Source organism: Phalaenopsis equestris, unplaced genomic scaffold, assembly GCF_001263595.1.
Source record: "Phalaenopsis equestris unplaced genomic scaffold, ASM126359v1 Scaffold000002, whole genome shotgun sequence".
NCBI lineage: Eukaryota > Viridiplantae > Streptophyta > Magnoliopsida > Asparagales > Orchidaceae > Phalaenopsis > Phalaenopsis equestris.
In genome coordinates this window covers 31678361-31695119 of record NW_018164444.1, presented here as the reverse complement: position 1 = coordinate 31695119, position 16759 = coordinate 31678361, and the positions used below count along the sequence as shown (strand labels likewise).

Here is a 16759-nt window from a genome sequence, read left to right as displayed (position 1 = left end):
TGGGCATTTTCATACCTACAATACATACCATATAAACATCAAGTTCTAGGCATTGGCCGGTACGTCTGTAATTCCTTTCTAAAAAAACATGATTTTTTTATCAAATCAAACGACTAACTTTATAGAAAACAATGTAAATATACAACAAATCCTAACTCAAAAAGTTTAGGACTCGAGCCTCACACATCCTAACAAAATGGATAAAAAAATCCACAGAAACACGTTAAATAATCCTATGATTCTTTCAAATACAAAGCCAAACTTCAGAAAAATTTCATTCAGAACTTCAGACATGATCAGATCCAACATATTCTAAAATCATCCTAATTCGAACAATGTAACATTTGATACAATCGTGCATCAATAATAATTTCGCAATCAAAACAATTGCTTGTTCATCATGATTACAACAGCAGCAAAAGAACAACAATTTTATGTTACAAGTTAAGAGCTACAAAGTCAAATAATAATAAAATTAATATTAAATTAAAACAAAATTGATGGGTTGCATCTTCTAAAATAAGATTATTGGGCTACAAGTACAAGGAAGCAGCAAAAACTATATCACGCTTGATCTTCATGACAGCCTCCTGGAACTTATCTTCCAGTTGGGTTTCTCCGATTGATTTGGCCGCAGAAGTCAGCTGCTGCAGAATCTCCTCAAGCCTTCTGATGGCTCTAATCAAACTACCTTCAAAGACTGAGGACAGCTCCATTATCTCGAAGAACTTTGATCCCTTCGCCCAAGCATAAACAGCTTCCATGATATCCGGGCGAAAGGAATTCACAAAACTTTCAACGTCTATCTGCACCTGTATGGCGTTAATTCCTTTCAGATTTTGCTTTATGAGAAGTTTTAGGTAGTTGCAGCTGTTTGTAAAACCATTCTTGAGAGATTACGTAAAAAATACTTTCTTTTTTAAGTTGATGTGGGTATATAATATAATTTTTTGGTCATTAAATAAAAACAAATAATAACTCTCAGGCAGTTATTGAGTTCTTAACAGGTATGATTGTAAAAAGCTACATTTTACAACAGAAATGTCTGAAAAACAACAGCAAATTTGTAGCCAACTAAAAGTGTGATAGCAGTCTGAAAAACAAGTGGCATTTACATACATACCCCACACTAAACTCCACTTCTTATTTATAACACCCATATCTTTTGTATCACATCAAAAGATATCACTATTTTACAATTTAAAAAGTGAAATGCACATTTTCATGCTTAGAAAAATAAATAAATGCACATTTCTAAGAAAATTAAATAAATATAGTTGAACAACACTCATTTTGAATTAAAATGAGATCATGATAGAATGTTTCACTTGTTATCAGGAATTTCAAGACAGACAAATTTTCATTTCAAAAATTTAGGAATCAGAAGAAAGAAAATTTAAAAGAGGTACCTTGCAATCTAATTGCACATTGGCAACTCTCCGTGCTGTTTCTTGTAGCTGGGAGAAAAGAGAGTCCAGTTCTTCCCTTGGTTTTGGACCATCCTGGAGCTTCTCCTGCCAAACAAAACATGCGAGAAGAGCCACCATTTCCTCAATACTCATATCCTTAAATGAACCACTCAGCATAAGCTCAGTTAGCGTCAATTCATCAGCAGAGCTAATCTCACAAGCAACTTGACCTTTCACCCCTACAACATCCTCTCTAGTAATGTACCTGAATCCAATTAAATATTCAATATTGAATCAAATGTATCACCTAAAAAGATTTTGCCCAATAGTATTTTTTGAATGAAACGGCACATAATAGACATTTTTGTAAGAATAAAAATGGACAAAATACAAAGAAACATTACCCTAATCTTCGTAGAACCCTTTTGCGTGCCTTGAGCTCGTCTTTGAAGGCCAAGGCAGTGGAAGAACGCATTGATTTCTTGACTGACTTGATCTTCGCTGATAATTCCAGTTTATCGTGAAATACTTGCAGGTTTTGCTGAATAAGTGGAGAATTTCGGATTTCATGTTTTTCAAATAGTCTATCTAGGGCCTCTATCCTTCTGACAGCTTTTCTATACGAGTTACTTTGTACCTGGAAACATATAACTGTTAGGAATGACAATTTATGAGAACAAAACACACAAATAAACAAAGAAAAACTTACTTTCATATCTTCTTCAGGATCTAAAAGGGGAATCCCATCCTTCATGAATCTGGAATGGACTTCCGTCAGAATCTTGAGCATGTTCTCTCGAGCTTCTAACGGTATGAGATCTTTGGGTATGTAAAGACGAACAATGCTCAAACTATCAATCTGAAGGACAAATAGACAAGCTGATCATTTGAATAGATTAAAAGATAATAACTAAAAGGGAGATTTATATGCATATCATTCAATTCCTATGTATTTACACATCTAACACAAAGTTTAATAGTGGTATTTTGATGTGATATGAAATATTTGAGTTGTATAAATGTAAGAAGTAAAGTTTAGGGTTTACATATGTAAATATGTAGGAATTAAGTGGTATATATGTAAGTGCCCCTAACTACAAACTAGCTGCAAATTCTCCAGAAAAGCATGTGTAGAAGGCCATTTCTTAACTTCCAGCTTGATTCCTTCCCATTACAGTAAATTAAAAATAAATAAATAAATCGAGGGCGTTGCAGATTATTAGATAGTTGGAGTCAAAGCTTTGACCCCTTAACAATACTTGATCTATCCTGGTTGGGTCTCCGTAATTTTCCCTCTCAACAAAACCCCCAAGATTTCAAAAACAATTTTTATTATCTTTTATGGGCATTATCATAAAAAACTGGTAGACATACAAAATGTATGTAAATGTTTCCTAAAGCTTAAATGGCCTGCATGAAGTTTTCAGATAAATAGGGATCCAGATGTTAAATCGAGAAAAACTTAACAATAAATGTAAGCAAACGAAACTCACTGGAAAAGGTCAAAATTGAATGTGAACAATCATTACCTGTGAAAGAGGCACCGATACCACAACAGGCTCTCCCTGCTCTTTTAAATGAACAATTTTAACAGACTTCTTTGTTCCTGCTTCTTTAAAAACCACACATCTCGTCAAGACATCAACTTTGTACTGTAAATCTTCAGGCCTTTTATCCACAGCTGGCAAAAAAAGGCACAATTAAACCACAGAACTCCATACAAGTTAAACAATATCGCTTACCTTCATCTGGGCTGTTGAGCTTTTGGAAATTGATTATTATCCCCCATGTAACTTGTTCTTGTTTGAGGAATGTGGGCCTTCTGTCATTACTATCGTACAAGAGAGACACTAGCCGGCCAGGTTGCAAGTATGGTAGACAATACTTCGGAGAAAACACTATATTATGGACATCCTTCTTCAGACTTGTATATTGTTGCAATAGATTGTAGTAGTCCTTCAAGCTATCCTCCTCTTCTATGACAATAGAGTCCCTCTCTCTTATCAATTTCTTCTCTTGTTTCTGTAAATGATGTTCACGATATGATCAGTAAATAAGAAACTAAAAGGAGTGGTAGTTAAAGTCTCAAATTTTAATCTTTTATTTTTTGGGCATTTACATAGCACAGAATTCTTATTCATTTGCATATATCACACCTAAAATTTCATATTTACACACATAGCACTCAAATCTTTAATATCACATTAAAAATAGCACTATTACCATTTTTTTAAAGTGAAATAAACATTTTCATGCAGAAGTCTGAAGCAACAAGTGCTATGTATCTAAATATGAAGGTTGAGGTTTGAGATATGTAAATACGTAAGATTGTGTGCTACATATGTAAATTTCCCTTTTTCCATATTGATAAAGCAATCTTTTTCATGGTGCTTCATTTTACAGGGATATATTTTCCAAAATATGAACAGTTTATTACAGTTGGCAGATATCTAATCAGTGAAACAAACAAAAGCTAATGAAATTTAACTCCTATCAACCAACCTCGAGATCAGGAAGAGCCCGGTCAGCTTGAAACTGATAGAATGAATGTCGAAGAAGCTTCTCTGGATCACCATCTTCACAGCGTAATTGATTTAATAGCATATTGTAGCTCAAGTGAAAGGCGCTGGTATGAGTTGATAATGTAAGAAAAGAGCGTTCCCAAAAAATCACAGATAATATATTTAGAGGAGAAAATATATATTGGACTATTTAATAAAATCATTGCGTTAAGTGAATGGGGAGGTGGTACTGGGCAAGGAAAAAAAAAACAGTGAAAATTGTGGACAGCTAAAAAGAAAAAAATAGAAATTTAGAAAACATGGTAAAAATGAAACAATACAGCACAAGGGTATAACAAAAATTAAAAAACACAGTAAGAAGCACAATTTCAATATAATAATATCAAGGACAAGAGAAAGTTAACCTGCAGGTATAAACGAATTCAAGCATAAAAAACAAAAAAGAATTACCTATTTAAGAAATCAGCACTTCCTTTCAACATCATTTTTGCAGTCGAAGGCTCCATTTTTTCATCTACCATCAAAATGCAAATACCACGCTGATCAATACCTCGACGGCCAGCACGACCACTCATTTGAATATACTCCCCACTGGATAACCATCTGAATTTATCCCCATCAAATTTACGAACATTCGTGAACACAACAGTTTTTGCAGGCATATTCAAACCAATACTGAAGGTCTCTGTAGCAAACAAACACTAAAGTGGAAATTATAATCACCCATCAATATCCTCAACCCCATGAAAAATAGATTACTCAAAAATCAATATATTTACATAACCAGATTGGGAAGAAATAAGAGGTAACTACAGGAGATATCTAATCAACATTTTCAATACCAATAAAAGAAGGCATCATTACAAGAGAACATAAAAGGAGTTAGAGAGAAGCTGGACAAAGGTTATGCGAGAAGTTCCAAATATATCTACTAAACAAAACAGAGGTAAAAATCGCATTTCATTAGTGAAGGAAAAAATGTTTATTTATCAAATTTAATTGTTCCTTAGAAAATGACTAGTTTTTCAAGTAAAACATCGGCCACAAAAAACCAAGGCAGACAAAGATTTGAGAAGTTTTAAGATCCATCACAATTGATAAACTCGAAACTGAAACATCCTGATTTTGATGAATCCATTAAAGAAACTTAAATAGATCAGTTATCAGTAATGGATACAAAAAACTAATATACTATGTTCCATCAATTTTGAATGACCAAGAAAATATAACTATAGGTTTCTGACTTTTCAACAAGCTCAACGGAATTAAATTGAAGCCCCACCATGTTTATCTAATCGAGAAATAATCAAAACAAAATACCAGCGATCAATTAGCAAATTTCTTAAACAAAGCTTTGAACTCCGCTATAGCTAGCTACTCAGAATATTAAAAGTATCAACTAATACCCACCTGTCAGGGATGTTATTATGAAAAAAACACTGTAAACAACAGCTAATATCGGAGACATTAACTAGATTAAAACCATTGAGAAAAAGCATATCAGAATTCAAATTTTTAGACGAGCAATATTTGATGAAGACAAAATTTGCTAGAATATGACTTTCAAGTCCGAAGAAAGTACTTGGCAAAACATATGCGTACCTTGATTAGGCCTTCTTGAAAAAGTATCTCGATTACTTCCTTCAGAATAGGAAGAAGACCAGAATGGTGCACGCCGATACCCCGTTTTAACAAGGGTAGAATGTTGGAAACCTGAAAAAAAAAACATAAAGTAGAATAAGCTGTTAAATTTAAATTTCATTAAAAGATTGTGCATTAGCCAGCAAACAATAGTATAACCAATATAAAGCCAAGATAAAGATGCAAATGAATAGGAGAAAATTTAAAAATAAAAAAAAAACACATGATACTAACAAAAAGGGAAACAAAATTCATACTATAATCCTATTACAACAAAAAAAAGGATGTTGGAACATTAATGACCAATACCTTCGTCTCCGTCCATCTGATATACCTTTGTACGAGAAAATTAGAAATATTGGAAAAAGCATCAATATAATATTGAACCTTAGTGATTAATCAAAAGTTCCAAAAATCTGAGGCTAAAACGGGGAAAAAAAGGAACCCAGTATTGACGCAATAGAATAAAAAATTGAACAGCTGCATTAAAAAATTCATTTAAAAAAAGACCAAGCAAACCTGAAAAAACAAAAAAGAAACAGCACTTCAAGCGTGAAAAATATGTATAGGCTTGCCACAAAATCAGAAATGATAGAAGACTCCAAATTAATTGATCAGGGAGGCACTCATAAAATTAGACTTCATAAGTGTGAATGAAAAAAATAAATCTGAACCTTCTATACTAGAAAACTTGATGATAGGCAACCGAATTAGAGGATATTTTCTATAATAGAGTTATTCCTAATCTAGAGAGCTGGGAATGTGTATAAATATGTAATATATATTTTCAATTTGGAACAAGAGAAAAGATGAAGCATTCCCATCACAAGGTATGAGAGCATCGACAGATAGTTTTATTTATGGTTACTTTGTTCGATCGACACACATGGCATCTTCTGCTTCAAAACAAATGACACCTTCAGTATCGTCATCAGCATCCCTAGATGTTTTCAGCTTCGTCATACAATGTTAGGCATCATCGTTCGTTTCTTCGGTTTCATTCGAAGGCTGTCTTCTTTGAATGACATCTGCAAGGCTTCAAACGAAGCCATAACCTTCTCCCTGCAGTGTCTACAACGCTTTGTCCAAACTATAGTCATTGTTCCGTTCCTTGGTAACATTTGATGGCTTCGTCTGCTTCAAGCAACGTCTGCAAGGGCATCGAAGACCTCATCTGCTTCGTTCAAAGATTTCATTTGAATGCTTCATTTGCATAAGCTTCATCTGATATCTATGACAATGAGATTAGGGCATCAAAAAAGCTGACCTCTATGTTGGTCGTTCTATCTGCTTTGGGCTTCTTCGGCTTGGTTGGCAACTTTTTTCTGCTTTTTTATTTGACCATTACAGTTAGTCGTCGAGTTATTTGTCTCCTAGTTCTTTGGTCGCTACTTCAGCTCGAAGAAAAAATTCAAACTAGTGAGTAATTTTCTGCACGTTATTATTATGCTGAATAAATTTAATTGGATATCAAATACAACTCACTTGCCTGCATCATGAAATGCATGTGCCACTTAACTAAGTCATAAAAATGTTTGGAAGAGAGAAAAAATGCAATGCCATAAACCATAAAAGTGACCAAAAAATCAGACGATTGAAATTTTAATAGTATGAAGACCAAGCCAAGCAAAAACGAATTGAATGCATAATAATGGAATTGTTTCAAGTAAAATGAAATTAAAACTTGAGGCCATTTCAAGGAAATGACTTTGCATGCAATAAAAGATAGTCAGCAGAAAAAGTAGTTACAAGTAGAGAGAAGTAAAGGGAGAACATATCTAAAAAAAGGCATTCATAATAAATGAGATTAACTTGCCTGGGGAAGCTTCTTTTCATCATCAGAAAGTAAATCCATTGCACTCCAGAAGATGGTTTCTATATTAGTTTTCTCTTGGTCATCATTCAAATCCATTTTTGCCATCTAAATACAAAGATAAGAGCAACAAAAATTCGATTAATACTTGACAAAAAAAAGGTCCAATTCCAAATAAATAGCCCTAAAACAACATCAAATACAGAAGTGAAAAAAATATATACATACCAAAAAGGCCACGAAGATTCTAACTTAGTTTGATTCATCATTTTTCCCAAATAGCATCAATATTGAGTTACAACAACAACAACAAACATTTATTCCACTGAATGGGTTCAGCTACACGAATACTTTTTCTCCATCGTGACCTATTGAGAGTCATAATTTCATTTAATTCTAATAAATTAAGATCATTTTTTATACAATATGCCCTAGCCTTTTTATGTCTGCCTTTACCTTTCTTAAGATAAGTCAAATCTAAAATGTCTCCTAACCAGATAATCACATAGTCGATGTTTAATGTGACCAAACCCTTTAAGACGGCTCCCTCTAATATTGTCTACCACTACACCAACCCTTTTACAACTACATTCATTTTATATTTTGTCTCTAAGTGTCAAACCACTCATGCCCCTAAGCATTCTCATCACAGCAAAACTTAACTTGGTTTAAAGCTTCTCTTTTAAAGGCCAACATTCTGCGCCATAGAGCATTGTAGGTCTCACCACCATCTTATAAAATTTTCCTTTTAATTCTAAGCGGTACTTTTTCTATCACACAGTGGTCCCGATAAATTCTCCACTTCAACCAAACTACTTGAGTTCTATTAGTAACAACCCCATCTATATCACCACCACTTTAAACAATATACCGAGGATATCTAAAATGTTTGCACCTTTTAATAATTTGATCACTCATAATTACAACTCTGCCATTAGATCTAATACTATTAAAATTACATTCCATGTATTTAGTTTTAAATCTACTCAAACGAAGGCCTTTAGAATCTGATATAGACCTCCATAATCCAAATTTTCCTGAACTCTTTCTCTGGTCTTATCGACAAGAAGAATATCATCAGGAAAAAGCATATACCAAGGTACATCCTCCTATAAATTTCTAGTGAGAGCATCCATAATTAAAGCAAAAAGATATTGGCTTAAAGCCAATCCCTTATGTAATCCAACTGAAATAGGAAAACATTTGATCAATCCTCCTATTCAAACACAACTAACATCTCTAGCATACACAACTTTAATGACTTGAATATAAGACATCAACATCTTTCTTTTCTAGAACTCTCCAAAGAAATTTTCTTGGAATCTAATCGTAAGCTTTTTCTAAATCAATAAAAATCATATGTAAATCCACCTTACTATCTTTGTACTTCTCCAACAAACCTCTCAATAAATATATAGCTTTCATAGAAGACATGTCTTGATTATGAGAAATTTTTATATCACGTTTTAACCTATGTTCAATTACTCTCCCTCATAATTTTAATGCATGATACATTAACTTATTCCTCTATAATTTACACACTGTTGTGCATCCCTTTTATTCTTAAAAATAGGGACGGAAATACTCTTCCTCCACTTCTCAGACATTTTTTTAGTTTTTAAAATAATATTTAAGAGTTTAGCAAACCAAGAAACTCTCAAATCTCCAAAATATTTCCACACTTCAATTGAGATATCGTCAGGTCCTACTGATTTTTTACCTTTGGTTTTCTTTAAAGTCTCCTCAACTTCCTTTTACTAATACTACAGTAAAAATAAAATTATTATTATTATTATTATTATTATTAAAATCATTAAGGTCGATAGTATTTTCGGAAACATCATTGAAAAGTTTATCAAAATATCTATCAATATTCGATATGTAATAAACTTAGGACCAGATACATAACTTGGGAAAATTTAAATCATATAATATGCTAAATTGCAATGGACTAACTTTCTAAAGTGATAAGAAATATTTCAAACAAAGTGTAGATATTATTTTCCTTGTACAAAGCAATATAAAATTTTGGGTAAGGAAAACTGAATACTGGAGAAAAAATAAGAAAGAAAAAAAAATGGCTGACTAGGAAACAAGGGAATAAAAAACCAAATTACATATCAATAGCATTCTGAGCACAAAAAACAGAAGATGAACTCCAAACACAGCTTGAAAGAGGCCTGCACACTAAGGATGAATCTGACAAACATCTGAGAGGAGGCACAAGCAGCACACAATCCAGTAAGAACTCTCTCTCCACTCGAGATAGTAAATCTTTGATTACAATTACTCAGCCTAACTACAGAAAAAGGCCCCCAAATGCTCCAAATGACAAAAAGAAATAGTTAAGGGACTTGTACGTCCTAAAACGATATATTGAACCATAAAAAATGACATAGACACCATGGACAAAACCTAAATTGATTGAAGCCCTTTGAATCCAATAATAAAATATGCAGCAAACCATTATACAGCAATAAGGCGGATAAAGATTCTGAAAATGTCATTCTATAATAGGAGCTGCACCTAGTTTCTTGTGCAATAATTTAGAGCAACTCATTCATTTCCTTTCAACTTAAAAGACAAATATGTGGATCCTATATGCAAAGATAATTTTCACGACTAAACCAAATCAGATAAAATAATGCCGGATTCCAGGTTATCTTAAACAACAGAAATCTTTGAATTTTTCAACAAGCCAAATTACATGGTTTTGATATTTCACGTCAACTAGAATAAGAGGGTCTAAAGAGACAAATCAGGACCTTCAGTTTAATATATCAGCTAGGCAGAGCACTTCACAAACAAATTAAAATGAAAAAGTTCTAATTTTACCTGCATTGCAAGGAATTCACACTCTCTCTTGCTAAAGCAGAACAATATAACAGGATCATACTGGCGCTGAATTAACATTTTCACCAGCTTAAAAATGTCACTTTCCTCACTGGGTTTTCCTTCCAGCAATGCCTTCTGCAATTTCGCAAAATCCCTTTTTCTATTCCCTTCTTTAGCAGGAACGAGAGCATTCAAAGCTTTCTGAAAACTGTCCTCACGAAACTTTCCATTCTCATCAACCACCAAATATAAACCATCCCCTCCAGAAGGGAAAATGTAATGTTGAAGGGGTGTTGGTCGATAATCTGTGTAAACTATGTGACAGGGCTGATGATGGATCTGATTTAAGATATGGAGATAAATAAATAAATAAATAAGCAATTTTAGTAAAATAAAACAAAGATATACTGAGCATAAAAATTAAGTAATCATGCAACTTTAAGTGTATCACAAACATAGAAATTAATGCATGTTCATACAATGGTGGACTTCAAAGTTTTCAAGCCATCATTTTTTTATAAAAACACACAAGATTCCACAGAAACAATCTAGGAAAAATAGGAACCAGCAAGCAAAGTAGAATGAAGAACCTTTGCAACCCAATCAGCGAATTCCTTGGCATTAGGCACCGTAGCTGAAAGGAAAACGAAACGAGAGTTCTTGGGAGCCATAACAATACTTTCTTCCCACACAACACCTCTTTCCCATCAAATATGATCCAGGCCACCTCCCGCATTATCTCTGACCCTTTGTACTGCATGCTTCTCCAAATCTCAGTGGTCATTACCTATATATTTTATACTTAAATTTAATAAATGAATAAATAATGTAATTTTTGTAACAAAAGTCAAACTCCCACTATTAGGAGAACGGTATTCTAATCTGGGAGCTTCGGGAGTCCAAGTATTGTGGTAATTCATGGGAAAAAAAAAAGAAAATTTGTTAACCTACCAGACAAGAGGCGTTAGGCTCAATGGTGACATCACCTGTCATGAGGCCAACATCAGAAAACTCCTCCTTAAACTCCCTGTATTTCTGGTTGCTAAGAGCCTTGATTGGAGAGGTGTAAATAACCCGTTGTTGGTTTCTCAGTGACATGGCGATAGCATATAATGCAACAACAGTTTTTCCAGCTGATGTATGTGCAGATACCTATAGAAAGAATTGGCAAAAACTAAATCACTGCAATAAATAGAAGCCAGTTGATTAATACCATAAGAAAGAATCATATATTTCAAAGATACAAAGTGTTATTAATATAGAACATCGAGCTAATTTTGAAGGCCCTATTAGAAGATTATAATTAAGTCCTCAATATGGAATCAATAGTTAAGATATCATCATCAAGAACTCATTGAATAAAAACATTAATATTTAATTAAGAAAATAATAATAATTAAAATTAAAACTCAAAATTTTAGACGAAAAAATTTAATTTTCAGCATTTAATTTATAATTTTGTATGGACCACTTTGAATTTAATTTTAGTTTATTTAAATAGATTTAAGCTTGATTAGAACTTCTTTGGGCTAGCCTCGCCAGGTGAGCAGAGACAGTTGGAGAATTTGTGGTTCCACTTGAATTGTTAACTTAGATTTAATTTCTCTCCCTTTTTTTTTTAAATTTGAATTACAAAACATGATGTAACAACTTAGATATTATCGGAATGAATGAGAAAATATGTTTTGATGTTATGATAAAAATTGGAAAGTGGATATATGAAGTTGAGAGTTTAGTGGTTAACCCCTTCCTTTTAGGGTTCTTTCTTGGTCAAATATCCAAGTACCTCTTTTATACTTGATCAACCCTTAAAATTTTTCATAGGATTTTCTCCATCTTGCTTATATCACACAAACCTACAACCTAAAAAAAGATTCCTAAACCCCCCTTGAAACTGAAGGCCATAAGTTGGGATTTTTTAACCTAATTTTGGTTCCTCCTCCTCCATCACCCCTATAAAACCATTGATCCCTGCCATCTACTCCAAATCCAACCTCCACATATTCCTGTAACATTCCATAGCATTTCCAAAACTTTAATGCACCCTAAGGCCCTTCGACTAACTCAATGTCCCGAGACTAGCCAAATTAGTCCAAACTAGGTCATCTTGACTTGTTCTTGATTTTTCTTCCATCCTTTAGCCTCTAAACCACTTGAAATTTCACAAACATTCCAGATCACCTATAAAATAATTACTTTGCTGTTTCAAGTGGTTTCATTCCTCGAATACTCAACCGATCGAAATCCTAGATCCAGGTACCCAATAAGAGCCTAATAATTGGCATATCCTAACCACTTATTTGGCCCCTTCCTTCCAATCACTATCTCAAATAAAATTATTCCAACTATTAAAAAGTATCTTGCACATCCTTAGGCCCCACCACAGCAAACGAAAGACTTAAATCACCTCTTCCAATGCTAAAGTCAACTTAGGTATCAAAGCAAAGACCTGAAAATTGGTAATTCTAAAACAACGAGCATTTGGAGGGTTGGGATTTAACATTTGGTATTTATAATTGGCAGGTCCATCATCCACCAAGGATTGATTGCTGGCCTTAGACTCGATTAATTTCCATTTTTTTTTTCTTTAATAAAATCAACGAAGAACATAAGCCACTAAAAATCCAACCCACCTCTGGTATCTGCACAACACACCACCTTGATTTTGAGGATGATGAGCCTGACAAACCCCTAGAGAAGATTGATCCCGTAGTAGGCTATCTTCTTGTAGGAAAGAGGATATAGGTTATCACAAAATAGACGTGCTAAACACTTTAATGATCCTCTAGGAGGATTAAATGAGGTATTTTCCTATGATTAAATAGATAATTCAGGCAATCATTTGGATTGGGTAATATAAATGAATGAGTTTTTTGTCATATAAGGATTATGATCAAAGGGTCACTTCTACTAATATAAAGCTCACTAGTCATGTAAGAATATAATGGATCAACATCTTAGCAAAAGAGTAAAGATTAAAAAGGGAGAACCTAGGAAATGATGAAAATGCCTAAAACCATTGTCCAAGACACCATAACAAGAAACAATATGGGTCATTTTTAATACTAAGATGGGCACCATTCAGCTCATTATCTCCACTCTTTTAAAAATCTAGCTTCTAGGATTAACTAGGAGATAATGATTGGCAACTAGCCAATAGATTTATAATTAATTTTATGTTTTTTTTTATCATTAATTTTATGGTTGATTTTAATAATTAGGTAGAGATGCTTGACTCCTAGAGGATGCGTTCAACCATGCTCACATGGTGAATAAAATAAAAAAATGTTGTCATTCTCCTGGCAATAGGTCTGCTATTAGACCTCACCTCACAATTAAGGGCACGAAGAATAATAAACTCCAAATTAATGGAATTTTAAGAATATTAAAGAGACCACATGCTTCAAGTGCCATAAGCAGGCTCATAGGCAAAAATTATTGTGAGGCTCAAATCCCATTTCTATGTGAGTTTGATTTAAGTGAGTAGGATGATAATAAGAGAGTTTTGGATGAGGCGCCATATCTAAAAAAGAAAATCAAGCAAAAGTATACCAACCATAGAGTTATTAATTGCTTAGTTATTTCTAAGAGTAAGACAAATGATTGGAGAAAAACATTTCTCTATGCATATGTTGTGTAAAAAGAAAAAAAAATTAAGACTTCCTATTGAAGGTGTAAGTGTCATTAATGTGTTATACATCCATAAACTAGCAAGGACTATACTCAAGGCGATACCACATGCTAAAGCCTTCCAATGGAGCTTGCCTTGCCCAACTGAATGAACCATATGACCCTCACGATCATCAATAAGTGAAAGTTATGAAAATAAAATTTGGTGAAATTTGCTCCCTATAAAAATAGCATGCATGATTTTGAGTCGACCTTGATTATGTAATATGAATATCATTGACTACATAAGAGAGAATACTTGATGTGGCACATAGAGGTGACCCAACTAATCGATCCAAATCTAGGGCAATCAAGCTTGAGAGGACTTTTTCCATTATGTTATGCAGTATTTAGTTTCCTAACATCATGTGCTTTTTTGTATGTTTTTTGGTAAAATAAGTGTATTATTATGTTGAAGTCAAAAATTTGTTAATGTGGTGTTGACCTTGCTTATGTGGAATCAAGGTACGCTTATGTGGAGTCAAGGTACGCTTATGTGGAGTCAAGGTACGCTTATGTGATTTTATGTGGCATTGACTTGATCAATACATGAAAGGAAAATTTCGACCAAGGTGGTTTGGGTTGATTCCAAGAGAGGGTCAGCCACTCCCTCTCCTTGAGCAGTTACCTTAGCAATTAAGAGGTGTGATGAAAGAGTCTTCCGCATTGTATTTGAACTCTTCCTTTCTCTGAAATGAAACAATATACATTGATTGTGTACTGTGAACTCTTGGATGAAGAATTCTCCATTGGCTTGAGCTGTGGTGGCCAGCCACCAACCAAGGGATTTAGTAATGACTATAAATTTTCATTTTCCTGCATTTCTTTCATGTAAATCTTGTGTTATTTGTGTTAGTAGTGTTGTATACTTTACGTTCCAAAAAAAAACTACAAAATCTTGTGTTTTCTCACTTTATTTTTTTGTTTTAAGTGAGAATCCTTAAATTTATTTTTCTATGGAAAACATGCACCAATTTTCATTTGTCAAATTTAACCAACCAAATCATCTCCAAAAATTTTGAATTTGGTATCATTTTGTCCATCTCTTTCCTACTATAAAAATACAAAACAATATATGTAATGTTATTTTAAAGTTATTAAGGAATTGTTAGCCCAAATAAAATCCTAGTTTTTATACCTTGTGTTTCCTGATACTGCTTTTCCAAGTTTCATGTATCCAAATTCATATCCACAATGGTCCAAACCCAACAAAACTCTCATAATCTGTTTCTACTACAATCTCTACTTTAAATTACAAATTCCCATTCCTCGACAAAAAAGATCTAGCCAATTGCCCAAACTTGGTCACCTCTAGACAAGACTGGCCAATATATCTAGTTTCTCTATATCAAATCACACACAAAATTTACCAAAATTTCCTAATCAGTAGTTCCACCCTACAATTCAAGTACTTATTTGCATGATTTTGAGGTCTGTAGAGAATATTCTGCATGTTTAAAATAAGACTTCCAGATTACTGAAAAAACCAGGAATAAACTCTAATTCCACTTTTACCACTCTCAATTGCACCTTGATACCAAGAACGATGGAGTATGGAATGAGTTCATTTTGTTTGTCGAGGATCAAGATCACTAAGAAGTAATCAACGTGGACTCAATCTCCTTCAAAAATCAAAAGATCAAATTTTGGTAGAGGGGCTCAATTGAAAGTGATAACAGTGAAATTATGTTTTGTCCAGCAACTGAAAGTCTCACTTCAAACACGTAGAACTTTCTTTAAAAACCTGAAAATAATACAAAACAAGTACTTGAATTATAAGACAGGGTGTTAACTACTGATCTGGAAAGATTGGTAATTTTTTTAGATGATTTGGTGGATTAACTTGGACAAATAGCAGACGGGTGCACGTTTTTCAGAGAAAAATAGATATAAGGATTCTCACTTGGAACAACAAACAAAGAGATAAACACAAGTTTTTAAAAGTTTGTTTGGCATAAAGTAGACAATACTACTAACACAAACAACACAAGATTTACATGAAAGAAGCACACATAAATGAAAATTCCTACTCACTAAAGCAATTTCAAGGGCATCAAATCATTTTTGTGGCCTACCACCATACCACAAGCCAATGGAGAATTCTTCATCCAAGAGTTCACAGAATCAACCAATAGTATTTTATTTCAGAGAAAAGAAGAGTTCAACTAAACATCTTTTCAACACACATCTTCACTACTAAGGTAACTATCCAATGAGAGAAAGCGAGGGAGTATTTGGCCCGTCTTGGAACCACCCCAAGCCACCTTGGTGAAATTTCTACTCCATGTTTTGACAAAGTCAATGCCACATAAATACACATAAGCGTACCTTGACTCCATATAAGCAAATTTTTGACTTTAACATAAATAATACACACACTTTATCAAAATAAATAAAAATAACACACAACATTAACGAACCTAAATATTACATAATATAATTGAAATCGACATAATTGAAATTATCTAAAGCCTTCAAAACCACAAAGTCCTCTCAAGCTTGCTTTGGCTTTAGATTTAAATCTAGTAGTTGGACGAACCCCTCTAGCTTGAAACCTAGTAGCAATAACCTGGACCCAGAAGATCACTCTTCTTCGAAGAGTTAAAATCAACATACTCATCTGCTAAGTCTGGTACAAGCCTTTACAAATCCTCTCTAGTGATCACCGGTAAGAATGATGTCATCAACATACACAATAAGTACAGCAATCTTCTTCTCTGATCTTTTTGTGAACATTGTATGATCAGTCTAGCTTTGAGTATAACCGCACTTGATTACTGAATTGGTGAATCTGGCAAACCAAGCACGGGGAGATTGTTTGAGACCATACAGAGATTTCTGGAGCTTGCATACTTTGCCACTAGGGAAGG

At 33.6% G+C, this 16759-nt stretch overlaps 1 protein-coding gene across 1 annotated transcript in view; it reads right to left on the bottom strand.

Moving 5' to 3' along the window:
- Positions 1 to 388: 388 nt before the first annotated feature.
- LOC110030136 (DExH-box ATP-dependent RNA helicase DExH9) overlaps positions 389 to 16759 on the bottom strand; it is a 33767-nt gene continuing 17396 nt past the window's right edge. Inside the window, 14 exon segments of the mRNA XM_020732721.1 lie at positions 389 to 812; positions 1410 to 1674; positions 1814 to 2046; positions 2119 to 2268; positions 2939 to 3090; positions 3152 to 3431; positions 3912 to 4035; positions 4382 to 4632; positions 5534 to 5644; positions 7389 to 7493; positions 10221 to 10559; positions 10811 to 10926; positions 10929 to 11007; positions 11172 to 11372. Coding sequence (XP_020588380.1) covers positions 534 to 812; positions 1410 to 1674; positions 1814 to 2046; positions 2119 to 2268; positions 2939 to 3090; positions 3152 to 3431; positions 3912 to 4035; positions 4382 to 4632; positions 5534 to 5644; positions 7389 to 7493; positions 10221 to 10559; positions 10811 to 10926; positions 10929 to 11007; positions 11172 to 11372 — 2685 coding nt within the window. The 3' untranslated portion in view covers positions 389 to 533.